At 37.9% G+C, this 26,703-nt stretch overlaps 2 protein-coding genes across 2 annotated transcripts in view; one reads left to right on the top strand and one right to left on the bottom strand.

The window, feature by feature from the left end:
• Nucleotides 1-506, bottom strand: part of LOC140163075 (uncharacterized) — a 42,507-nt gene extending 42,001 nt beyond the window's left edge. The window contains exon 1 of the mRNA XM_072186447.1: nucleotides 293-506. Coding sequence (XP_072042548.1) covers nucleotides 293-432 — 140 coding nt within the window. The 5' untranslated portion in view covers nucleotides 433-506. The remainder of the gene's footprint in view (nucleotides 1-292) is intronic.
• On the top strand, nucleotides 495-13,727 carry LOC140163076 (uncharacterized). Its single transcript, XM_072186448.1, has 5 exons — nucleotides 495-733; nucleotides 3,504-3,884; nucleotides 6,845-6,959; nucleotides 8,142-8,209; nucleotides 10,162-13,727. Exons 1-5 carry the CDS (start codon nucleotides 635-637, stop codon nucleotides 10,291-10,293), a joined length of 795 nt encoding a protein of 264 aa, XP_072042549.1. The 5' UTR covers nucleotides 495-634; the 3' UTR covers nucleotides 10,294-13,727.
• The last annotated feature ends 12,976 nt before the right edge of the window (nucleotides 13,728-26,703 follow it).

Genomic DNA, 26,703 nt, shown 5'->3' with positions numbered 1-26,703 from the left:
TGCCCTCATAGTTTCGTATGGGAGTCTGCCTACGAGACTGGCAAAAGTAGCCCAATTTTAGACAAGTAGCGGCATGCTTTTTTGAGTAGCGGCAAGTGATCGCCAAGTAGTCAATTGTGCGCCTAAGGCGCGGCATTGGCATCACTGGCCACTAGCGTTCACAGTGTTCCAGTTTGGCCAAGAATTACTTAATTTGATTATAGATTGGTAAGCTTACAATTTTAAATTTATTTATTTTTAATACATTAGTTTTTACATCTATAAAAGAAATAAAAGTAATTGAATTACTCACTTGATTTCATCGTCAGTGTCATCAGAATCCTCTGTACTGGAATAGCCAGCAATTGCATTTTCATCTAAGGCTGACATGGTAAAATTTGATGCATTTGTACCAAGCAAAGTTGATTTCACTGCAACTTCAGCGGACGCCATTTTCAATCGTTGCCAGGGCTACGACCGCATAGCAGAATACACGGTTCTCCTTTCTCAGGCAGATATTTACATGACCTTACTTTTGGAGATGAGACCGTTTGTGACCTTTCAAACTCATCCAGGTACATTGTTTCGTTCATTTCAATCAGCAGAGGACTTAGCCTTGCTACAAACGGGATGAGATTATCAGCAGACAACAAAAATGGCGACCCCCATAAGGAAATCTATGCGAACTCGAAAAAGTAAAAGGCCTGCTAGTCCTTCAGATGACGAAGAAAGACGAAAGAAAAAGGCATCTTTGGTAAGTTTAAAATAAAGATACTGCTCTGGCGTGACATATTGTTTCGTCAAGACTCAGGATGGCCAAGTTATTGGGCTTCTTAGTTAAGCTTAAAATCAATTCACAGTCTCCATTGCAAGCCTGGCATGGCAATTGGCATTGGCATGCTATAGCCAAAATAACAATTTCTCGATCATGAGAGGATGTACCTTCTGCGTTAGTGTACTTTTCATAGAATAACACGATCTCGCGACCTGCATGACCGAACCTTGACCTTGCCTAGCAACGACCGTGTGATTGGTCAATTCTCAAAACTAGCTGTGTTTGCGCCGTAAGTGCCGGTCCCGGGCGCCGGTATTTGCATAGTACGCTCAGCGCAAATAACCGTGCACATTGGACTTTGCACATTGGACTTTGGACCTAGCACATTGGACTTTGCACCGTGCATGAGCATGACCAGTTTCCTGGACACTACATCCTTACTTATGGATCCTGTCGAGTATCGTCGTAGAAGTAGAAGTAGAAGTGCGTCCCCAAGTTGGCTCTCATGATCGAGAATTTAATATTTTGGCTATAGTATAACATTGCATATTGCCACTGGCCCTGTTCATTTCAGTTAAAAGGGCATTTCGTGATCCACAGCCTCATCCCCCACTTTTCTTTTTTTTTAAAGTTGAGATTTTTATACCACTGGAAACCTCTGCTGGCTAAATAATGTTTATGTACCAAAATTTTTTTGCAAAGAAATTAATTTGTTTCGCAAAAATATTGTGAAATTTGAATTAAACGAAATTATGATTGTCTATGTGGAGCACCCGGGATGGAGCAGTGTCACATAATCATGCATACATGTATTAAACTTGCAAACGCAAAATCGGAATCAACTGAAATTTTGGGAATTCAAGCTTTTTTCGTGGATACAATGTATCTACTGAAAAATGTCATAAAAAGAGGCTGCTAGGAAGGATCACAAAATACTTGTTTAATTTTGCGATTTTTTTCCTTTTCTTTTAGACCACCATGCTATATATACTGGGGACTAAATTATTACTTTTGCATCAAGGTTCACTTTTGCATCAAGATTAAACAGTTGAGTTGCCAAACACTTTGAAGTCACGGTTTAATGTATGTGTGCAGGCTTCGATACATGAGGGAAATTATGGGGTAAAAATCAGGGTTAAAACAACTTTTTGAAAACTGAAAATGCCTTTTCTGCTAGGAAGTTTTTGTCTCAAAAAAACAATAAAAAATATCGGAAAAGCAAGGAAGAAACATACCTTCATAAAATCAGCATCACTTCTGTCACATAAAATGGTGACCAGATGAGGGGTGGTGCTATAATTATGTGTACCCCCGGGGTGGTGAGTTACAGGGGGGCAAAGATATTTTGGCAGGCAAAAAGGGGAGCAAGCATTTTTGGCAGGTCGAAAGGGGGGGTCAAGCAATTTTGGCAGGCCATTTCTATACGCCCTAAAAAGGTGTAGGAAAACGTTAGGAATATGTTCAAATATGCAAAATTTCTTGCTCGCTGCTATCACATTATATGATAAGACAATTTAGCGCTCGCATTATATGATAGACAATTTAAGGTTTTAAATTCGGGTTCCCCAAAATCTTGTTGCATTGTGTAAAGGGGGGCAAAGAATTTTTTGGCACGTCAGAAGTGGGGGAAAAGATTTTTGGCACGGCCAAAGGGGGGGGCAAACAATTTTTGGCAGACCATTTTAAAAATTCCCCACCCCGGGGTACACATATATCGCAATCGGATCGCAAACAGCTGTTTGAAGCTGTGTTCATTCAATTGAAATTTCTACTATACCGGTACGGTATAGTAAAATATTTATTGACTACAGTTTGTGGCAGAGAGAGAAGAACGACGTTGTTTACATTTTTAGAGCGTGCACAGCATAAACACAGAAGTGGAGTTCTGTTTGGCTGATCATATCGTCTGACAATCATAACAACAGTGATCTGATTGGCTGATTAAATTGGTCGGTGCAGATCGGCACTCTTGAAGGGAACACAAAGCTCCACATATGTCTCTCATTAACAAGGCACTCGCATCAATCTGAACAAGGGACTGCTATTCTTCTCTGAAACCATGTGTAGGGCCACTCAAGTTTTACAGTGTGCACATGCATGACCAGAGATTTTCAAAACATACCCAAAGCAGGATTTGCCCTTTTTAAAGCAAAAAAACACCACATAAATCTTTGTTTGGTTGATGTTCCTGATGCAAGCCAGAAGACACAAATTAAATTTAAATACAACAACAAGTGGACCCCTAACGAATTAAAAACAGCCCTTTTTCTTGAAAACAGGCTTTTTTTTTACCCCTAAACAGGATTCATTTGAAATTCACACTCCCTGTGTGGAAGATTTAATTAAGGTTGTGTCTTCCAAAAGGTGTATGGATTTTATCTTACACTGGTACACATGTACAGGCAGCTGCACCACCACCATCAGACCCACCAGTTTGTCACAATAAGGTCTAGCAACATTCCTTATCATTAGTTGTAACCATATTTTTTCTTTAGGGTTGTAGCCACGCCGGTCGGGGTTAGCTGGCACGGACCGGCGCCGACCGGCACTAAATTTTTTTTTTTTTTTTTTTTTTTTCAAGAGTAAAAGACCAAAAAAAATTTTGGGGGTATACCTCCTATCCTATTGCCCAATCCCTCATGTTCGCTAAAAAGATTGTGCCCCGAGCCAGCACTCTAATTTGATAGTAAAATTAGCCGGCACTCAACTTGGTTTAGCTACAACCCTGTTTATCTTTATACTGTTACAGGCAGCTGCAGCAGTAGCACCACCACCACCAGACCCACCAGTACTAGTAGATGTTGTCACGGTTACCCCAAATGTTGCCACCAAACCCTTGGTAGTAAAACCAAAACCAACGGTGACAAGGCAACCGCCGCCAACTATTCAGAAATCATCAAAGGTTACACCACCTGCCCGAGTGGCTCAGGCGAAATCATTGGTTCAGGAGAAATCAGTGACGGTTACTCCGCCAGCTCCAGCAGAAACTGTTGCAACCATTGCAGCACAGAAACCTGTCTTTGAGCCTGCTACAGTACCTACCACAATACCTGCAACACCTGTGGAACAGACATTGGTTGCTGAGCAACCAGAGTATAAGGGTCACTGCTTCAAAGATCCTAATTTTGTGGTAGGTTATTTTAAAAAAATGACCAAAGATATATTGTAGAGTGGTAACAAATAGGCCCAATTTTTTTACATCACTTGAAATGTACGAGGGCTGGTCAATAAGTTCCCGCAACTATGGTGTATCTCCGCTCATGCATGACTTGGATGGCTGTTACTTACGCTAAATTCAAGTTTGTACTTTTGTCTTTCAAAACGAATATGTATTAGTGATGCTGAATGCTTGATTACGTAATGACATTAGCATAAACACAATAGCGTATGGGCACTGCCTGATTTATAGTGAAAAGTAGTCAAGAAAATCTCGCGCCAAATTGAGGTATTGTTACATAATTCCAAATATCTCGAGAATAAAAGTGTAGAATCTGGCACGGTTTTTGCAGCTTTATAGACCAATAACATAGGCATGATGCTGGACTCTTTTTAGACATATACCATTTTTATTAAAGAAAAGAAATCGTGTTGAATATCTCCAATTTTGAGTAGGCTTGTTATCACCCATTGTTCTTTACATAATAAGAGATAGAAAGATTAATCGATGACAAACTTTAACCAATGGTACCTGGTTTGATTGGGTATCTACTGATTATAAAAAAGGGAGGTCCCAGTAGTGAAACCATAAACATTTTTTTCTTAATGAACCTTAATTTCAAAAGGTCTTGTTTTTGTAATTAAAGTAGCACACCATAGAGAGGCTCTGGATTGAATAAGAAATTTGAATTTCGAAAGGTGTGTCTAATTTTAGCATAAGACTTGGTATAGCAATTCACTCACATAGCTACTGTTCCATAAACCTTGTATTAGTCATATTTTTAGCGCGTTTTTGATGAATTTTTACTTTTTTCATTTATTTTTTGTACTTTCAATCATGCATACCATCAACGCATGCGCATATTTCTATTTTTGTTGCAACAAATTCTATTGTCCTGACTATGATCTCTAATACCATACCAATAACCATATTTGGTTTTGTTTTATTTTGGAGATAATTTGGATTCTTTCTTCTGCCGTGTGGGCTCTTTTTCGCGATTTTCATACCATTTTTGCTTGTTGTTATAGGCCTATTTTTGGTGAAATTCAAAGACGGTCCCTCTCCTCATCTGTTGACGGATACATTTCTTCTTTCACAATTATCAATTGAATATACTCAGATTACCTCATACAAAAAATAAGACTTGTAAACTACTTTGGTCCTTACTTCTGCTTCTTTTTATTACACGTTCCTCAAAGCCAATTCAAATTTCTCGCCAATGTTGACAATTGTCAGTGTACATATAGCAATGACTTTATGCAAATGAGATTACATAATTAAAGGTACTCTGATACTAATTGTTGTGCGTTTTGAAAGACAAAGGTACAAACTTTATTGATCGTAAGTAACAGTCATCTAAGTCATGCATGAGCGGAGATAAATAATGGTTGCGGGATATTATTGACCAACCCTCGTATATACCTGTCTGTCAATCATTTTAGATGGGGAGTGTGCTTTGACAGATGCTGCATTATAATTGTAGGTGTTAAGAAAGGCTATTGACCTTTTTAGTAGACCAGATTTGCAAAACAAGGTCATAGCAACACATATTTGAACTCTTTGAACCCCCAATGGGCTGTAGAAGTTTGGTAAATGTTTTAAAGATCAAATTAGGACAGGCAATTTTATTTAAATGACGGGTAAACCTCAATTTCTAGCTAAGACCCTGTTCAGACGTATTATTATAAACTCAAGTAATTAAAGCCATGAGTCTTGATCCGTTCTTACAACTCTGACCAGTGATAATAAGTTCACCATTGGGTTATTTGAAATCCATATAAGCCCTATTGAAGACATAACCTTAATCATCCACACAGGGAGTGTCAATTTCAAATGGCTGTTACCTGAATGGGTGAGTCCATTTGAAATTTACACCCCATGTCTCCCGTAGGGGGTGTATAGATTTCAACTGGAATAGCCCATCCCATGATTCAACTATCAATCCCAAAATGCAGCTTGTGGCATAATTTGCACATCAAGTTACTTGTTTTAAGACGTAAAAAAAGTAATTTCCTATCTATCAATGAAATACAAAAAGGTCGAAGTAAATGTCAAAGTAATAACTTGAAATGGATCAATGGGCTACAATATCCAGTTGAAATCCATATGCCCCCTATGGAAGATATATATGACTTTAATATTCAATAAAACAATTTTGGCTAAATAATATTCAGCATTTAGTAACTAGTAGTTTCACGCCTCACGGCGATTGCCGTGAGGCGTGAAACTACTAGTTAATAAATGCTGAATATTATTTAGCCAAAATTGTTTTATTAAATTAGCTCTACCTTGTTAAAAATTGGTATTGAGCACTGTGAAACGACTATCTAGTGACTATTTATGTTATGACTTTAATATTCCACACATGGAGTGTGAATTTCAGATGGATGTTACGGTATTGTTACCTGAAGGGGTAACGTGACTCCATTTGAAATCTACACCCCCTGTGTGGGAGATTAAGGTCATGTGAATGTCTTCCATGGGAGTGTATGGATTTCAAAGTAAAGCCCAATGTGCACTCACATGATAATATGAGCCTTCAAATCACACTATAAGATGATGAGTTATGATTTCACCCAGACGGTTTGGCCCCTTTTAAAAGTTACCCCTGTGCTGTAATACATTGTAGTGCTTCTTTTGACAAAAACTTTAGTCTATGGGTCGAATTCAACCATCGGAGGGGGCATTCAAGGGGATCTGGGGTCCAGACCGAGCATCTGGGGTTCGGCAGACAAACTTTTTGTGGATGATTTAGATGGTCTAATATTAGTAACTTTTAAGGGGTCAAATCTTATGGGTAAAATGGGGTGAAATCTCATGGGACAGGCTCTGGGTCTATTATTAGACTAGAATTTATTAGCATTCATTGTTCCAAGCAATCTAAAGTAGTTCCCAGATTTTCACAAATGAGTGTGGTTTCTCGATCTTTGCAGCATTCCAGTAAAGGTGGTGGTGTATTATCCAACCGCAAATCAAGAGTCTGGAAAACATTGAAACAAATCGCAGCAGCAGAGAGGTCATTACCGTGGAAACCAAGTGACCCCACATGTAAGTTGACCATTCACTGTTTTAAGTAGTTGAAGTAAAAACGATCAAACCAAGGAGGAAGAAATGAATTGGATTGATGAGGGCCAGGGTAGTCAGTCATGATAAATATTAGAGGATATATTTAGTTTTCAACGACCCACAATAGTCATTTGCGCCTTTATTAATTGAGTACAAATGATTTGTGGGTCCATGCGATGGACACTACGTGTAGAGCGCAGTGCGTCACACAACTTTATCGTGCTTTGGTGCCGTGCATTTGAAGGATCGAATGCAGAAAAGCACAAAAAGATGTGATGTCACATCGATTACCTCTATACGCTGGCGAAGTTAATGTACGGCGGATTAATTACCATAGCAATAGGTGAAAACAATTTTGAACATATCGCGCTGCACTACAAGTAGGTTACACTCATCACCTGTGTATGTCTGCAATCATAGATTGAATACAATACTGGTCTTTTCAAAGATACTAATCTTACAGGTGCAAGTAATCAGTCTGATATGGTTCAATGAAGAGGTTTAACCCATGAGCAGTATTGAGCACTACCTGCCGATCTAACATTGCCTCTGATTGGTCAATTACATGATATTTTCACTTTAATCACCAATCAGAATGGAGCTTTGCAAATAATTCACCCCAATTTTTTGTGTGGTTAAATTATTCTAACAATGTTGCTGATTGGGCCAATTGATAATGAAAACTTCTTTTTGACCAATAGGCAGGTAGTTCTCATGGGGTTAACAGGAATTTGGATTATGGTTGGAACTTTTAAAATACATTTTATATTATCAGGAATATTTGAGATTCTGTTTCCCAAAGTGTTTTTTTACAAGTGGTGAAAACCGGATAAGTCGCATCCAGCATTGTGGTTTGAAACCCCCCTCCGACGGGGACACATTTTACGCACCACAACACATACTGCTGTATACGCCAATATTTTCGCGTACAGATATTTTCGCGGTTTCAAGTATCACTGACAATTTCGTGAGGTGTTAAATTCACGGTTGTTGGCAACTTATATAATAAAATACATAAGAAATGTCTTCATTTCAACATATTCGCAGGTTATTATTTTCATGGGCATATATTAATCCGTGAAATTCGCGAAAATAAAACCACCGCAAAAATTTCAGCGTATACAGTAATATATTTGTTTTTTGTGTTGCTTTTCTGTATTACAGATAGTAGTCTTGAAGCTCCACCATCTTTTAAACCTGCAAAGAAATACTCGGACATCTCAGGTTTCCAGGTAAGGATACCATCTACAATGGCCGGGCTATTCCAGCTTAGCAATGGGAAAAGTTATAATAGCAATTTTCACTCTAGAATTCAGTGCGCAAAAGAATTTTAGTTTTCAAAAGGTACCAATTATGTTCACCCCCTGTATATCCTAAACAAAGACAGATATGTCATAATTGGAACCAGCAGCCAATATCTGCATCTTTTAGCTTGAATTTAAGACCTCATTCATTGAAATTGTTCAACGACGATCCAAAAACTCAAAAAAGATGCAAATTCAAAAGTGGCAGTTTGCTCCATTGCATGCCCTATTGATTTGTACACAAAGTATTCTCGAACAAGAGAACTACATTTTTGTAAAATGTTATAATAGTAAATTCAAAAGTGGCAGTTTGCTCCATTGCATGCCCTATTGATTTGTACACAAAGCATTCTCGAACAAGAGAACTACATTTTTGTAGCGCCATGCATTCCATTGATTAGCATGTAAAAACTAGCGCCATGCTTTCATTAATTAGAACACAAGAGCAACTTCTGATTTTGTTTCTTCCTGAGGTTTTAGACATCATCGTTTCTTTAATTCTTAACCAATTTCAACACATGAGGTCTGAAATCAGAGCTATAGAGTACATGTATTGGCTGCTTGTTTTAATTTTGACATATTTGTCTTTGTTTATGATATACAGGGGTGAACATAACTGGTACCTTAATTATTTTGCATACTGTATGCCCTACTAGTCCAATAGATTGCCCTAACCATCGTGCAAATCATGTTAAATTTGCCATATTTGGCAGAGATATATTACTTACAGAGCTAATCATTATAGGTTATGGAGCTATATAGGCGTAGGTCATAGATAGGTCAAAGTATACTTTTTCTGAATCCTTATGACCAGAGGATGATAATGATGTGAATTTTGAGTAACTTTGAATAACTTTGAACTTGACTTCCTGTGTAAAGTTCAATGACCTTTTTCTGGAAATGAGGGATGTTGTTGAAATGGCTCCATAGCCTAGGTAAGACACCTCTATCAGCCCTCAAATTAAGGATCTGAAGGGGCACAGCAACTTTTTTAGGGCAAGTTGGTAATTGTCTTGGATTTTCACTGAAAAGGCAAGGCAGCACAGCAGTTTGTAATATTTCAAAAGGGCATCATGGCAACCAAGGCAATTTCTCAAAAGCAAAGAAAACACACACTTGATGCAATGAGGACCAGGGCTGAAACCTGTATTCGCCAAGGAGGCAACCAGGTAGAGGGCAGAGCAGCATAGTAAACTCACTTCAGAAGAACCAAAGACAAACCAAACAGCCATTTAGGGCTACCTTTTATCCTAAAAAGAGAAATGACTTATGTTGTAAATAAAAAAAGAAAGCAAGAAACAACAAAGTAAGAAAGTAAGAAACATAATAAAACAAAAAGGCCAAGAAAAAATAAGTAGTTGCAAGTACAGCAAAAGAAGTCCCATTCGGCATCCATTTTACCCACAAATTAATGACACTATTAACAAAATCCATTGCCCATAAACCCACCGGTAAACCCCATTAATAAAGTTATTTGATAAAGGTTATCATTGAGGAATGTTTGATATTCATGCATGGTATGTGTACTCCTTTTCAATCTTTGAAGTAGCCAAACCTTCTCCGTGGACAGAGTGAAAGCGGGTACATTTCTTTAAAAGAGCATATCTTCAAAAGTTGTGAGCCGATTGATATAATTGTTTTAGTTTATTAAAGCTAACAACTCAAGGTTTCTTTACATACCAAAATATATTTGATCAACTTTTCAGAAATAGGAGAAAAAGAGGGCGCAATGAGGGGCCTCTTTTTTGGGGGACACCCTGTATACCCCTTTATACATATATTAGCAAAATGAAAATAAAAAGTATTCCAACTATAATACTAGGGGTGAATGCCCTTTAATGCCCTTAATTTGATATTTATTTTGTCTTACCCATTCGCAGGCCAAGTATACCGATCCGCACACCAAGTTACGATACGCAACAACAGAGGAATTCTCTCGGCTCAGGATGTTGCCGCAAGACATTGTGACTGGGTTATTAGCGCTGAGGAAAGCTAATACAGAAGTACCATGAATGAATGACTTCTTTATGCTCATATCATAGTATACAGTGTCTCGTTTCAAGTTGAGAGTGCTGTCAGTGTGCTTATAATATGCGGTTGTGGGGCCAGGGCAGTGTATTATTTCTAGCTAAGACCCAAGGCCAGTGTACAGACAAGCCGCACTTCTACATGTGTGCAACTGTCCATACGCCCCACGGGACTTAGTGTTTATGTACGCAATTCAAACCCACTGCAAAATACACACATGGCATTACTCCCAACTTGGAACGAAACGCATTATATAGCGATCACAGCTAGTGATAGAATATTATCACTAACACCAGCAGCGATTGTACAAAGCTACCAGCATTCATTCATGGCTAGGAACTATTGAGAGAAAGTTGTTTTGAAGAGACACTGGTAAGGATTTGATGCTGTGGCAGGCTAGTGACTTCTGATCAACATATTGGCAATCAGTTTTCCTATCAAGCGATTGATGTAGACACTAATAACATCTTTCGCTCTTTATGACTATTTGATACCGTAAAAACTTGATAGTTAGCATTGTGTGCTAAAACTGTGCTTACTATCAAGCACTTTTAAAACATGCAAACATGAAGAGCCTCATTCACAAAAGTGTAAAGGGTTTTGAGCAAATCATCGATACACATTATAGTTATATACGTACAAGTAAACCTGCAAATGTGTGTCTTAACCCCATTAGCTCATTTGGTAAAGCGCCGGACTTGGTGCAATTTCATGTTTTCAAAAGCGCTCGATAGTAAGCACATTGTGCTAACTATCAAGTTTTTACGGTATAGATATTATCACTACATGATTGGCCAGTAATTGCCAGGATAGAATCCAGAAACCAAATACACGATACAAACCATCAGTGTTGTACCATTCCAGCTGAAATCCATACACACTGGTAGGGGATTTGATGCTGGAGCAGGCCAGCAACTTCTGACCAACATATTGGCAATCACTTTTCTGATCAAGCGATGGATGTAGACACTAATAATGTCTTATGCTCTTTGTGACTGCTTCTAATTATAGGTATTATCTAGTGTTGGCCGATCACGATCTGTGAATCGGAGATCGGTGCCGATATGGACTGCATCGGCCTTGAATCTGAATCGGCAGATGAGCTATCAGCTGCCGATCTAGCTTACCGATCTCTGAACTTGACAGTAATAAAAGTACACAACAATTCTTTAAGCTTACCATTACTTTCTTATGTAACATTACTACTATTTAATGCCAATATATTTCCAAAAAACGTTGTTACCACCGCAAGAATCATGTTGTTTCATACTGTATTTTATAATATTATCCACTCAGTGACAACACTCCTGACTGTACAGTGCGTCCCTGGGAAAAATTTGTAAACACTTTAACACGCGACACGTGCGACCTTCAATGTCGGGTTTCCCAAGGTGAATTTGAGGGCATGTTATTTTTAGAATCGCGCACATTCGCGCTATTCCTCCTCACACAGACGATTTCATCTCTTAATCTCCGAACACATGAATTCTTTCTGTAAACAACTCTGCACAACCAATCAGGATGGGAATTCCGCGGTATTCCCCAATACGTCATATGCATAAATTATTATAATATCGATGGAGCTGATTTAGCTGCAGGGTCATCGAATCAATTCTCGCAGTGATTCGCCTAACTTGGTACACACGCAAATCAAAGTTGATGCGAGGAGAAGAAAGAAGAATAAAACAATCAAGAGAAATGGATTAATGATTAAACTTCCGACAATCGGAGGCACTGAGTGAGTAACGCTGGGACTTGGGGTGTAAAATGGTATTTTATTTGGGTTGATATTGACATGAAAAAACTCTAAAAACGGTCATCATATTACATAGTTACAGGTTTGGGGAATTAAGCTTTGACCGTTAACATTACTGGGGCCCGACTTGAATGAACTTGTACTGGTTGTAGAATAACATTTAAGGAATCTGAATCGGGATCGGATCGGCCCGATCTGCTAATTTTCAGATCGGAGATCGGCAGATCCGATCTTGGGTTGGATCGGCCAACACTAGTATTATCATTACGTAATTGGCCAGTAATTGTCAGGAATCCGGAAACCAAATACATGGTACAAAGCATCATTATTGTGCCATTCCAGCTGAAATCCATAACCCCTTTATGGAATACTTGACCTTAATCTTCCACACAGGGGATGTAGATTTCAAATGGAGTCACCCATTCAGGTAACCCCATTTGAAATTCACACTCCATATGTGGAAGATTAAGGTCATGCATGTCTTCCATAGGGGTGAAATTAAGTGGAAGACGGGATGGAGCCGTTTGGCCCCCAGAAACTCTATGCCCCTGGTTTCATCTCAATTTTAGTTGACCAGGGGACACTTTTCTCACAAAACTGGCCCCCTGGATAGTAAACCAAAAATATGAGATGCTGACTTTTTTCCAATTTTGCCCCTTTGAAAGTCACTATAAGCACAGAATTAGTATGAGTCTATAGAATCTTGAATCAAGTCTAATCTCTTTCTGTTTATCATAGAAAAATGTTATATGTGACCATACAGCACGAATGAGCCGTAAATCCTCTAAATTGTATTCCGAGTTACAGTGTAAAATGTGTATGAAGGTCGTATTCATCGGTAACTTGAGCTGGCGCGACATCTTTCTCATTTTGATAGTCAAACAGTTACAAACACCAGTTAATAATCCTATTGTTGAAGTGGATAATAAGCTTCTACCTTAAATGGCTATAGAATTATTAATAGCGCTGGTCTTTGTTTGTTTTGGCTAAATCCTGTTCAAGTGGCAGGTTACCAGGCAAACTATTTTGTATAGGTATGTATAACCAACAATTAACAATGAAAGAACTTTCTTAAACCTCGTTGACTTGGGATGATATGAAATGACCGCTAATTATGACGGTTTGATATTTATTGCCAGCAATGTGGAAAAAGAGACACATGTAGAAACTATGCTACCATTTTGTTGAAGGAGCAAAGTTTAACAAACCATAACCGCGCTTCTGGATATCGTTTGAAGTCAAATGATATACCATTTTAAAGCTTATGATGTATATTTTCTAAACACAAAATAAAACAAAATTGACCAAGGGAGGAATTTACGGCTCATTCGCCGTGTACGGTCACATATGCTTTATTGGAGGATTATATTAAGGCCAGAATAAGAGGAGACACATTGTCCACTCCCAAATTTGAGATTCCTTGATACTTATGAACAGTAAGATGTATTCTTTCACTCGAAACTGATAATATACAACTTGTTAATATTTCCTCATATTTTTGCTTGATTTATTTCACTCTTTTCAACTCTAAAAAGTCACATGGCTCAAGACAGCTTAGTAAATTGGCGGGAAATAATGAGTCAGGAATTCGATTGATAAACTACCTGACGGGGGAATAAATGTAAAGTGCTTTGAGGCCGTTTACGGCATAAAGCGCTTTATAAATATCTACATCTATTTTTACATTTTATATAAACTACTTGATATCAGCAGTGGATGTGAGCATTGATAAACTACTTGATATCACCAGTAGATGTGGGCATTGAAAAACTACCTGATATCATCAGTAGATGTGGGCATTGATAAACTACCTGATATCAGCAGTAGATGTGAGCATTGATAAACTACCTGATATCAGCAGTAGATGTGGGCATTGAAAAACTACCTGATATCAGCAGTAGATGTGAACATTGATCAACTACCTGATCAGCAGTAGATGTGAACATTGATAAACTACCTGCCATCAGCAGTAGATGTGAGCATTGAAAAACTACCTGATATCAGCAGTAGATTGAGATGATTGTTTTGGTTTATTAAAGCTAACGATTAAAGATTTCTTGACATACCAAAATATATTTAATCAACTTTTCAGAAATAGGAGAAAAAGAGGGCGCAATGAGGGGCCTCTTTTTTTTGGGACACCCTGTATTAGGTAGTTTATCAATGCTCAGCAGTAGATGTGAGCTTTGAAAAACTACCTGATATCAGCAGTAGATGTGGGCATTGATAAACTACCTGCCATCAGCAGTAGATGTGAGCATTGATAAACTACCTGATATCATCAGTAGATGTGGGCATTGATAAACTACCTGATATCAACAGTAGATGTGAGCATTGATAAATTACCTGACATCAGCAGTAGATGTGGGCATTGAAAAACTACCTGATATCATCAGTAGATGTGAGCATTGATAAAGTACCTGATATCATCAGTAGATGTGGGCATTGAAAAACTACCTGATATCATCAGTTGATGTGGGCATTGATAAACTACCTGATATCAGCAGTAGATGTGAGCATTGAAAAACTACCTGATAGCAGTAGATGTGAACATTGATCAACTACCTGATCAGCAGTAGATGTGAACATTGATAAACTACCTGCCATCAGCAGTAGATGTGAGCATTGAAAAACTACCTGATATCATCAGTAGATGTGGGCATTGATAAACTACCTGCCATCAGCAGTAGATGTGAGCATTGATAAACTACCTGATATCATCAGTAGATGTGGACATTGATAAACTACCTGATATCAACAGTAGATGTGAGCATTGATAAATTACCTGATATCAGCAGTAGATGTGGGCATTAAAAAACTACCTGATATCATCAGTAGATGTGAGCATTGGTAAACTTCCTGATATCAGCAGTAGATGTGAGCATTGAAAAACTATGTGATATCATCAGTAGATGTGAGCATTGATCAACTACCTGATATCAGCAGTAGATGTGAGCATTGATAAACTACCTGCCATCAGCAGTAGATGTGAGCATTGATAAACTACCTGATATCATCAGTAGATGTGGGCATTGATAAACTACCTGATATCAACAATAGATGTGAGCATTGATAAACTACCTGATATCAGCAGTAGATGTGGGCCTTGAAAAACTACCTGATATCATCAGTAGATGTGGGCATTGATAAACTACTTGATATCAGCAGTAGATGTGAGCATTGATAAACTACCTGATATCAGCAGTAGATGTGGGCATTGAAAAACTACCTGATATTATCAGTAGATGTGGGCATTGATAAACTACCTGATATCAACAGTAGATGTGAGCATTGATAAACTACCTGATATCAGCAGTAGATGTGAACATTGATAAACTACCTGCCATCAGCAGTAGATGTGAGCTTTGAAAAACTACCTGATATCAGTAGATGTGGGCATTGATAAACTACCTGATATCAGCAGTAGATGTGAGTGATAAACTACCTGATATCAGCAGTAGATGTGGGCATTGAAAAACTACCTGATATCATCAGTAGATGTGGGCATTGATAAACTACCTGATATCAACAGTAGATGTGAGCATTGATAAATTACCTGATATCAGCAGTAGATGTGGGCATTGAAAAACTACCTGACATCAGTAGATGTGGGCATTGATAAACTACCTGATATCAGCAGTAGATGTGAGCATTGATAAATTACCTGATATCAGCAGTAGATGTGGGCATTGAAAAACTACCTGACATCAGTAGATGTGGGCATTGATAAACTACCTGATATCAGCAGTAGATGTGAGCATTGATAAACTACCTGATATCAGCAGTAGATGTGGGCATTGAAAAACTACCTGACATCATAAGTTGATGTGGGCATTGATAAACTACCTGATATCAACAGTAGATGTGAGCATTGATAAACTACCTAATACAGGGTGTCCCAAAAAAAAAGAGGCCCCTCATTGCGCCCTCTTTTTCTCCTATTTCTGAAAAGTTGATTAAATATATTTTGGTATGTCAAGAAATCTTTAATCGTTAGCTTTAATAAACCAAAACAATCATCTCAATCGGCTCACAACTTTGGAAGATATGCCCTTTTGAATAAAAGTACCCGTTTTTCACTCTGTCCATGGATAGCAAACAGAGTGGTTGGGATGGCTCGTGCTGTGGAGTGGCCTGCGCGATCACCAAACCTCACACCACTTGATTTTTTTTCTTTTGTGGCAAAATCCAAGATCTTCGCAAACGTATTACTGAATGCATTCGCAAGTATCCGGCGCCCAAGGATGGTACGCAACGCAATTGATGCAAGGAGGACCAGGGCTGAAACCTGTATTCGCCAAGGAGGCAACCAGGTAGAGGGCAGAGCACAGTAAACTCACTTTAGAAGAACCAAAGACAAACCAAACAGACTTTTAGGGCTACCTTTTATCCTAAAAAGAGAAATGACTTATGTTGTAAATAAAAAAGAAAACAAGAAACAACAAAGAAAGAAAATAAGACACGTAATAAAACCAAAAGGCATAAATAACCAAGAAAAAATAAGTAATTGCAAGTAAAGCAAAAGAAGTCCCATTCGCATCCATTTTACCCACAAATTAATGACATTATTAACAAAATCCATTGCCCATAAACCCACCGGTAAAGCCCATTCCATAAATAAAGTTATTTTATTAAGTTATTATTGAAGAATGTTTGATATTCATGCATGGTATGTGTACTCCTTTTCAATCTTTGAAGTAGCCAAACCTTCTCCGTGGACAGAGTGAAAAATGGGTACATTTCTTTAAAAGAGCATATCTTCAAAAGTTGTGAGCCGATTGATATAATTGTTTTGGTTAATTAAAGCTAACGACTCAAGGTTTCTTTACCTACCAAATTATATTTGATCAACTTTTCAGAAATAGGAGAAAAAGAGGGCGCAATGAGGGGCCTCTTTTTTTGGGACACCCTGTATCAGCAGTAGATGCGAGCATTGAAAAACTACCTGATATCAGCAATAGATGTGAACATTGATAAACTACCTGCCATCAGCAGTAGATGTGAGCATTGAAAAACTACCTGATATCAGCAGTAGATGTGGGCATTGATAAACTACCTGCCATCAGCAGTAGATGTGAGCATTGATAAACTACCTGATATCATCAGTAGATGTGGGCATTGATAAACTACCTGATATCAACAGTAGATGTTTGCATTGATAAATTACCTGATATCAGCAGTAGATGTGGGCATTAAAAAACTACCTGATATCATCAGTAGATGTGAGCATTGATAAACTACCTGATATCAGCAGTAGATGTGAGCATTGAAAAACTACCTGATATCAGCAGTAGATGTGAGCATTGAAAAGCTACCTGATATCAGCAGTAGATGTGAACATTGATAAACTACCTGATATCAGCAGTAGATGTGAGCATTGAAAAGCTACCTGATATCAGCAGTAGATGTGAACATTGATAAACTACCTGATATCAGCAGTAGATGTGAGCATTGAAAAGCTACCTGATATCAGCAGTAGATGTGAACATTGATAAACTACCTGATATCAGCAGTAGATGTGAGCATTGAAAAGCTACCTGATATCAGCAGTAGATGTGAGCATTGATAAACTACCTGATATCAGCAGTAGATGTGAGCATTGAAAAGCTACCTGATATCAGCAGTAGATGTGAACATTGATAAACTACCTGATATCAGCAGTAGATGTGAGCATTGAAAAGCTACCTGATATCAGCAGTAGATGTGAACATTGATAAACTACCTGATATCAGCAGTAGATGTGAGCATTGATAAACTACCTGATATCAGCAGTAGATGTGAGCATTGATAAACTACCTGATATCAGCAGTAGATGTGAACATTGATAAACTACCTGATATCATCAATAGATGTGGGCATTGATAAACTATCTGATATCATCAGTAGATGTGAGCATTGATAAACTACCTGATATCAGCAGTAGATGTGGGCATTAAAAAACTATCTGCCATCAGCAGTAGATGTGAACATTGATAAAACTACCTGATATCATCAGTAGATGTGGGCATTGATAAACTACCTGATATCATCAGTAGATTGAGCATTGAAAAACTACCGGATATCACTAGTAGATGTGAGCATTGATAAACTACCTGATATCAGCAGTAGATGTGAGCATTGATAAACTACCTGATATCAGCAGTAGATGTGAACATTGATAAACTACCTGATATCATCAATAGATGTGGGCATTGATAAACTATCTGATATCATCAGTAGATGTGAGCATTGACAAACTACCTGATATCAGCAGTAGATGTGGGCATTAAAAAACTACCTGCCATCAGCAGTAGATGTGAACATTGATAAAACTACCTGATATCATCAGTAGATGTGGGCATTGATAAACTACCTGATATCATCAGTAGATTGAGCATTGAAAAACTACCGGATATCAGTAGTAGATGTGAGCATTGATAAACTACCTGATATCAGCAGTAGATGTGAGCATTGATAAACTACCTGATATCAGCAGTAGATGTGAGCATTGATAAACTACCTGATATCATCAGTAGATGCGAGCATTGAAAAACTACCTGATATCAGTAGTAGATGTGAGCATTGATGAACTACCTGATATCAGCAGTAGATGTGTGCATTGATAAACTACCTGATATCATCAGTAGATGCGAGCATTGAAAAACTACCTGATATCAGTAGTAGATGTGAGCACTGATGAACTACCTGATATCAGCAGTAGATGTGAGCATTGATAAACTACCTGATATCAGCAGTAGATGTGAGCATTGAAAAACTATCTGATATCATCAGTAGATGTGGGCATTAATAAACTGCCTGATATCAACAGTAGATGTGAGCATTGATAAACTACCTAATATCAACAGTAGATGTGAGCATTGATAAACTACCTGATATCAGCAGTAGATGTGAGCATTGAAAAACTATCTGATATCATCAGTAGATGTGGGCATTGATAAACTACCTGATATCAACAGTAGATGTGAGCATTGATAAACTACCTGATATCAGCAGTAGATGTGAGCATTGAAAAACTATCTGATATCAGCAGTAGATGTGAGCATTGATGAACTACCTGATATCAGCAGTAGATGTGTGCATTGATAAACTACCTGATATCATCAGTAGATGCGAGCATTGAAAAACTACCTGATATCAGTAGTAGATGTGAGCATTGATGAACTACCTGATATCAGCAGTAGATGTGAGCATTGATTAACTACCTGATATCAGCAGTAGATGTGAGCATTGATAAACTACCTGATTTCAGCAGTAGATGTGAGCATTAATAAACTACCTGATATCATCAATAGATGTGGGCATTGATAAACTATCTGATATCATCAGTAGATGTGAGCATTGATAAACTACCTGATATCAGCAGTAGATGTGGGCATTAAAAAACTACCTGCCATCAGCAGTAGATGTGAACATTGATAAAACTACCTGATATCATCAGTAGATGTGGGCATTGATAAACTACCTGATATCATCAGTAGATTGAGCATTGAAAAACTACCGGATATCAGTAGTAGATGTGAGCATTGATAAACTACCTGATATCAGCAGTAGATGTGAGCATTGATAAACTACCTGATATCAGCAGTAGATGTGAACATTGATAAACTACCTGATATCATCAATAGATGTGGGCATTGATAAACTATCTGATATCATCAGTAGATGTGAGCATTGACAAACTACCTGATATCAGCAGTAGATGTGGGCATTAAAAAACTACCTGCCATCAGCAGTAGATGTGAACATTGATAAAACTACCTGATATCATCAGTAGATGTGGGCATTGATAAACTACCTGATATCATCAGTAGATTGAGCATTGAAAAACTACCGGATATCAGTAGTAGATGTGAGCATTGATAAACTACCTGATATCAGCAGTAGATGTGAGCATTGATAAACTACCTGATATCAGCAGTAGATGTGAGCATTGATAAACTACCTGATATCATCAGTAGATGCGAGCATTGAAAAACTACCTGATATCAGTAGTAGATGTGAGCATTGATGAACTACCTGATATCAGCAGTAGATGTGTGCATTGATAAACTACCTGATATCATCAGTAGATGCGAGCATTGAAAAACTACCTGATATCAGTAGTAGATGTGAGCACTGATGAACTACCTGATATCAGCAGTAGATGTGAGCATTGATAAACTACCTGATATCAGCAGTAGATGTGAGCATTGAAAAACTATCTGATATCATCAGTAGATGTGGGCATTAATAAACTGCCTGATATCAACAGTAGATGTGAGCATTGATAAACTACCTGATATCAACAGTAGATGTGAGCATTGATAAACTACCTGATATCAGCAGTAGATGTGAGCATTGAAAAACTATCTGATATCATCAGTAGATGTGGGCATTGATAAACTACCTGATATCAACAGTAGATGTGAGCATTGATAAACTACCTGATATCAGCAGTAGATGTGAGCATTGAAAACTATCTGATATCAGCAGTAGATGTGAGCATTGATGAACTACCTGATATCAGCAGTAGATGTGTGCATTGATAAACTACCTGATATCATCAGTAGATGCGAGCATTGAAAAACTACCTGATATCAGTAGTAGATGTGAGCATTGATGAACTACCTGATATCAGCAGTAGATGTGAGCATTGATTAACTACCTGATATCAGCAGTAGATGTGAACATTGATAAACTACCTGATATCATCAATAGATGTGGGCATTGATAAACTATCTGATATCATCAGTAGATGTGAGCATTGACAAACTACCTGATATCAGCAGTAGATGTGGGCATTAAAAAACTACCTGCCATCAGCAGTAGATGTGAACATTGATAAAACTACCTGATATCATCAGTAGATGTGGGCATTGATAAACTACCTGATATCATCAGTAGATTGAGCATTGAAAAACTACCGGATATCAGTAGTAGATGTGAGCATTGATAAACTACCTGATATCAGCAGTAGATGTGAGCATTGATAAACTACCTGATATCAGCAGTAGATGTGAGCATTGATAAACTACCTGATATCATCAGTAGATGCGAGCATTGAAAACTACCTGATATCAGTAGTAGATGTGAGCATTGATGAACTACCTGATATCAGCAGTAGATGTGTGCATTGATAAACTACCTGATATCATCAGTAGATGCGAGCATTGAAAAACTACCTGATATCAGTAGTAGATGTGAGCACTGATGAACTACCTGATATCAGCAGTAGATGTGAGCATTGATAAACTACCTGATATCAGCAGTAGATGTGAGCATTGAAAAACTATCTGATATCATCAGTAGATGTGGGCATTAATAAACTGCCTGATATCAACAGTAGATGTGAGCATTGATAAACTACCTGATATCAACAGTAGATGTGAGCATTGATAAACTACCTGATATCAGCAGTAGATGTGAGCATTGAAAACTATCTGATATCATCAGTAGATGTGGGCATTGATAAACTACCTGATATCAACAGTAGATGTGAGCATTGATAAACTACCTGATATCAGCAGTAGATGTGAGCATTGAAAAACTATCTGATATCAGCAGTAGATGTGAGCATTGATGAACTACCTGATATCAGCAGTAGATGTGTGCATTGATAAACTACCTGATATCATCAGTAGATGCGAGCATTGAAAAACTACCTGATATCAGTAGTAGATGTGAGCATTGATGAACTACCTGATATCAGCAGTAGATGTGAGCATTGATTAACTACCTGATATCAGCAGTAGATGTGAGCATTGATAAACTACCTGATTTCAGCAGTAGATGTGAGCATTGATAAACTACCTGATATCAGTAGTAGATGTGAGCATTGATAAACTACCTGATATCAGCAGTAGATGTGAGCATTGATAAACTGAGATAATAGTTAGTCTGATATTTACAATTTTTAGGCCTTTTTGTACCTTTTAGCCCATTTTTGACAATTTTCGTCAAAGTTTTCCCCCTTAAAAGTTACCTTGTCCTGTTGCTGTTGTATTCCTTTGCCCCCCCCCCCTTGAAAAAGTCCTGGCTACGCCACTGCATGCTTACTTGAATTTCAGTTTGTTTGTTTAATAATAATATTATTATGAGTATTATAATATAATAATATTATACCAGACAAGATAATCAACATCTCTGATTATACTAACTTGTACTTTGACCCATTGGGCTATTCCAGTTGAAATCCATACACTCCCTAAGGAAGACATGACCTTAATCGTCCACACAGCGTGTATGAATTTCAAATGGCGTCACATGAAAGGGTGGCTCTATTTGACATCTATATCCCCTGCCAGTGTTGTAGTCAAGACCTCTATGTCCGAGACCGAGACCAAGACCTGCCCGTCCGAGATCGAGACCGAGACCGAGACCAAACCTTCCGAGACCAAGACCACCGCTGCCGAGACCGAGACCTCTAAGTTCGAGACCAAGACCGAGACCGAGACCTTGGTTTAATCCCGGGGGATATTTAAGTTTGGTTTGGGTAGGGGTACTGGTGTACCGCTGAGAATTTGAAAGAGAACCCATCATTGTACCAACTTTTCAAGAAATTTGGACCCTCAGTTTAACACTATTTGTCTTAATTTTTACAATTGTTCCTCCAAATTTTGAGAAAATTTCATAAATGTTGGCTGCAGTGAAGGCAAAATTAGGCTAGTGTGAAAAGGGCAATTGCGTGAAGCAATTGAGCAATTTTACCATATTTGGGCCCAAAACACAGTGTTTTTCGTGCTGAAAAGAAGATGCATACTGCACAGGGCAACTATTTGTTCATCTATTATGCTTTTGTGGAGAATATTCTCCTTGCAAAAGTTTAGTGGGATCCTCGATTCCGCCATCTGCCCACCTATGTTTAATCATGAACTGAAATTGGAAGCTCACATACGAACATGCTCACTTATGATTCATTTATAACTTTTTATAACTTTATAAAATGATTTCTGTATCTTTATTCTTAACAATTTCTTCAACATTCATTGAAATTGAGGGTAAGGAATAAAAAATAATGAACAACAATAGAAAATCATATCTTTTTCTTCAGGTCTCGACCAAAAAAACGTTTGAGACCGAGACTTTTGAGGTCCGAGACCGAGACTTTTGAGTTGCGAGACCAAGACCTTGACATCCGAGACCGAGACACTGCAAAACCAGGTCTCGAGATGGTCTCGAGACCGAGACATGGTCTCGAGACCTACAACACTGTCCCCTGCGTGGGAGATTAAGGTCATGTCAGTTTCATAGGTGTATAGATATCAACTGGAATAGCCCATTTGGCTTTGTACTGTAAAAGTGGAATTTTTTGTGTGATTGATTTTTTCGCACTTTGCCCATTTTCAACTGTTTCCCTTGTTTTTAAATTCACGATTCTACGTTTCCTTACATTGACATAAAACACAAAAGGAATATAATCGCATTTTGCTATTTTCACAGCAGCTTGGAACGCGAAAAGCTTGAAAATAAATGTAGCACAAAAATTTCCACTTTTACAGTCATGATACTGCGACATAATGCGTGATCAACAAGTAGTATGCAAATATAGGCCTGTTGTTCCTGTTCTGCCAAATTAACTAGTCAATAATGGGCAACACTAAATCTTCACTGGATCTAACTAAATGCAGTATATGTGAAGATATCATCACTGATCCACGAAGCTTGCCATGTCTGCACACATTTTGTTTAACTTGTCTACAAGAATGGATATCCAATTCCAAACATGCTGCAGACAGCATAGACTGTCCAAATCCAGAGTGCAGAAAGACGATTCAAATACCAGTGGAAGGAGTTGACGGGTTTCCAGTGAACTTCCTTATTTTAAGCTTGATCAACAGAAGGTACAATGATATTGATTATTCTCAGTCATCGTTAAAATCACAAAGTTTTGAATTTAATAAATCTTTTACTGGAATTTATTACTTTTACAACCTGCTTACATTGCGTCTGATATACCATCAGATTTCATCAGGCAACGGAACCGCTGGGCTGGTCAACGCTGGGCTGGTCAACGCTGGGCTGGTCACCCCAGCGGGTCAGTTGCCTGATGAAGTCTGATGCAACACAGCAAGTTGTAAAAGTAAGTTCCAATAACATATCAATTTGTAAGAGCTCTTCAGCAAATTCATAGTTCATTGAATTTACAACCGTATGACAAAACAGGCGAAAATAGTAACTTTTTGCATAAGATTTGCAATTTTATTTCCCCCCCCATTTTTCTCAAAAAAAGTGGAGATTTGTATACCACTGGAAACCTCTGGCTATGGAGTAGAGAAATACACATAATCATGCATAACTCACAAATACAAAATTGTAATCAACTGAGATTTTAAGAATAAGCTTTTTTCATGGATATCTACTGAAAAAGGTCATAAAAATAGGATGTAAATATCATGCTAGGATCACGAAATACTCCTTTAAGTGGGCTACCTGAGCTGTCGTCATTTGACGTCACACCAACTTGCAATGTGCAGTAACAATATTCGATAAACGATGTGTGCATCGGCGTGACGTCAAATGACTACTTCTCTGGTGTACTCGCAAAGGCTTATTGGATTTACCGAAAAGGTGAATAAACAGTTGGTCCTCCTAATTTTTAGTTTTATGTATTTGTTAATTTTAGCCCACCTTCCTCAACAAAGAAACAAAAGTGTGTTTGCTGCTTAAAAATGAATGACCTGACCAGCAGATGTTTCGACTGCAATGGATTTCTTTGCCAAGCAGGCGCAGATGCCCATCGAACCTTCGCGATGATTAGGAGCCATAATGTAGTTTCCATTCCGGATCTGGAATCTGGAAAAGTCGATGTGCGCAAATTTCTGAAACCTCCTATCTGCATTAAACACAAAAACCAAAGGCTTTGGTTGTTTTGTGAAACTTGCAGTGTCTTAATTTGCCAAATGTGCACTGTTCTAGATCACTGCAAGCCGGATCACAAATATGTTGATCTTCATGATGTCATCCAGGAACAAAAAGATGAAATAGGAAACATTGATATTGAATGTAAGAAAGCCATTAATCAGACTCAGGAAGAGATTGATAAAGTTCTCAGCATCCAAAAAAATCTGCATGCATCAGTCCAGAAGACTGAAAAAGAGATTGACCAAACGGCACAAAAGTTCAAAAAGTACATCGACCAAATTTGTCAAGAACAGAAGGAAACGCTGAAGAATTGGGAGAAAGAAGCAACCGATGATATAGCGAAAAGTCAAAGCAACTTAGAAAGCCACAAGTTTAGGCTACAAACAGCGCAGGATATGGTGAAGCTGGCGACATCATCAGGATCCGATCATGACATCGCTGGGATGTTCTCGCAACTTACAACATCGGCGGAAGCACTTAGTCGCGAAATGCCTGTGATGGAGAAAACTGAAGTGGATTACCATGTTCAGTTTGATGCGGACACCAATTTTGGTGGCACCAAACCTTTGCTAGGAACATTGACATTTGGCACTGTGGAGTAAATATGCAATCATGGTGATCAACCAGAACTGGGGTGGGTGGGGCAGGTGGGTTGAGGTGGGTGTAGACTTCTCCGTAGTCCACTTGCCCATTGTGCATACTCTAATATTTTGATATAAACCCAGATTGGTATATTAATTTGTGCACACAAACAAATTACTATTTCTTGTGAGCAGAGATGAAAAAGTGCATTTTGGATTAACATGGTATTTACATGATTTTTGTTTTAAGGGCTAGGGAACAAAAGCCCAAGGCTGGTTGGAAACATGTTCAGGGGCCAATGACATGAAGGTTTTTCCTGCCCAACAGCGAATATATTTCTACTTTACTACGGGAAAATAAAACAAATCAAAAGAAACAATCACATTTCAGTTTCTGTATTTATTAGTGAAGTATAGTTACAATACATATATATGATAAGTACTTATTATATACCATTAAAGCTTTAGTAGCAATTATTAAGCAGTACTGACATTTTCATATTTTAAAAACAGGAATGATAATCTCTGCAAGCCTGGTAAAAATTTGTAACCCAGGAAGCTCATTCCAAAGAAATTTTGGAATTTGTACAAAAGTGTTGGGATTTGGAGTGAAATTGTGACCCGTGCTGGCAAAACCAGAAACAAGTCGCATTTTTAACATTTCATGATTTGAATAAAAATGTAAGCATGGGACAATAAGCTTCAAAATGATACCAAAATAAATATAAATAGAATCAATACTTTGCAAGATATGGATAATTTTGTAATGATACCTTGATATTTTTGCTGAACTGCTAATCTGAGTAATGGGCTCATTAGTTTCCTGCTTTACACAGGATTGAATAGGGATTATCATAGTTCAACTGTCAATTATTAATTAAATAAGCCTCTTTTTAATAAGTACTTTCAAGGATTTGAACGTCCACTAAGTCCCAAGGTCAAATACCATGAAATTAAGAATTCCAAATTTTTTTTTTTTATGGGAATGTCATCTTTAAGGGCTGGGGTAACGACGTTGACACAGTATTTATTGTGGGACCTGGGAGCACATCAGACACATCAAATTGCATCCTATTATGAAGAATGTCCTTCTGATATCAAATAATTTTGATTTTTTGAAATTGGCGATATAATACAAATTTTATGGCAAATTATTAAAAATTGATATTTTTTACATTTCACAGTCCTCGAAGTCCGAAAATTAAAATCCTTTTGCA

The sequence above is a fragment of the Amphiura filiformis genome, chromosome 10, assembly GCF_039555335.1.
Source record: "Amphiura filiformis chromosome 10, Afil_fr2py, whole genome shotgun sequence".
Taxonomy (NCBI): domain Eukaryota; kingdom Metazoa; phylum Echinodermata; class Ophiuroidea; order Amphilepidida; family Amphiuridae; genus Amphiura; species Amphiura filiformis.
Note: the sequence above shows the minus strand (reverse complement) of the source record. Positions and strands in the feature narration are given on the sequence as shown.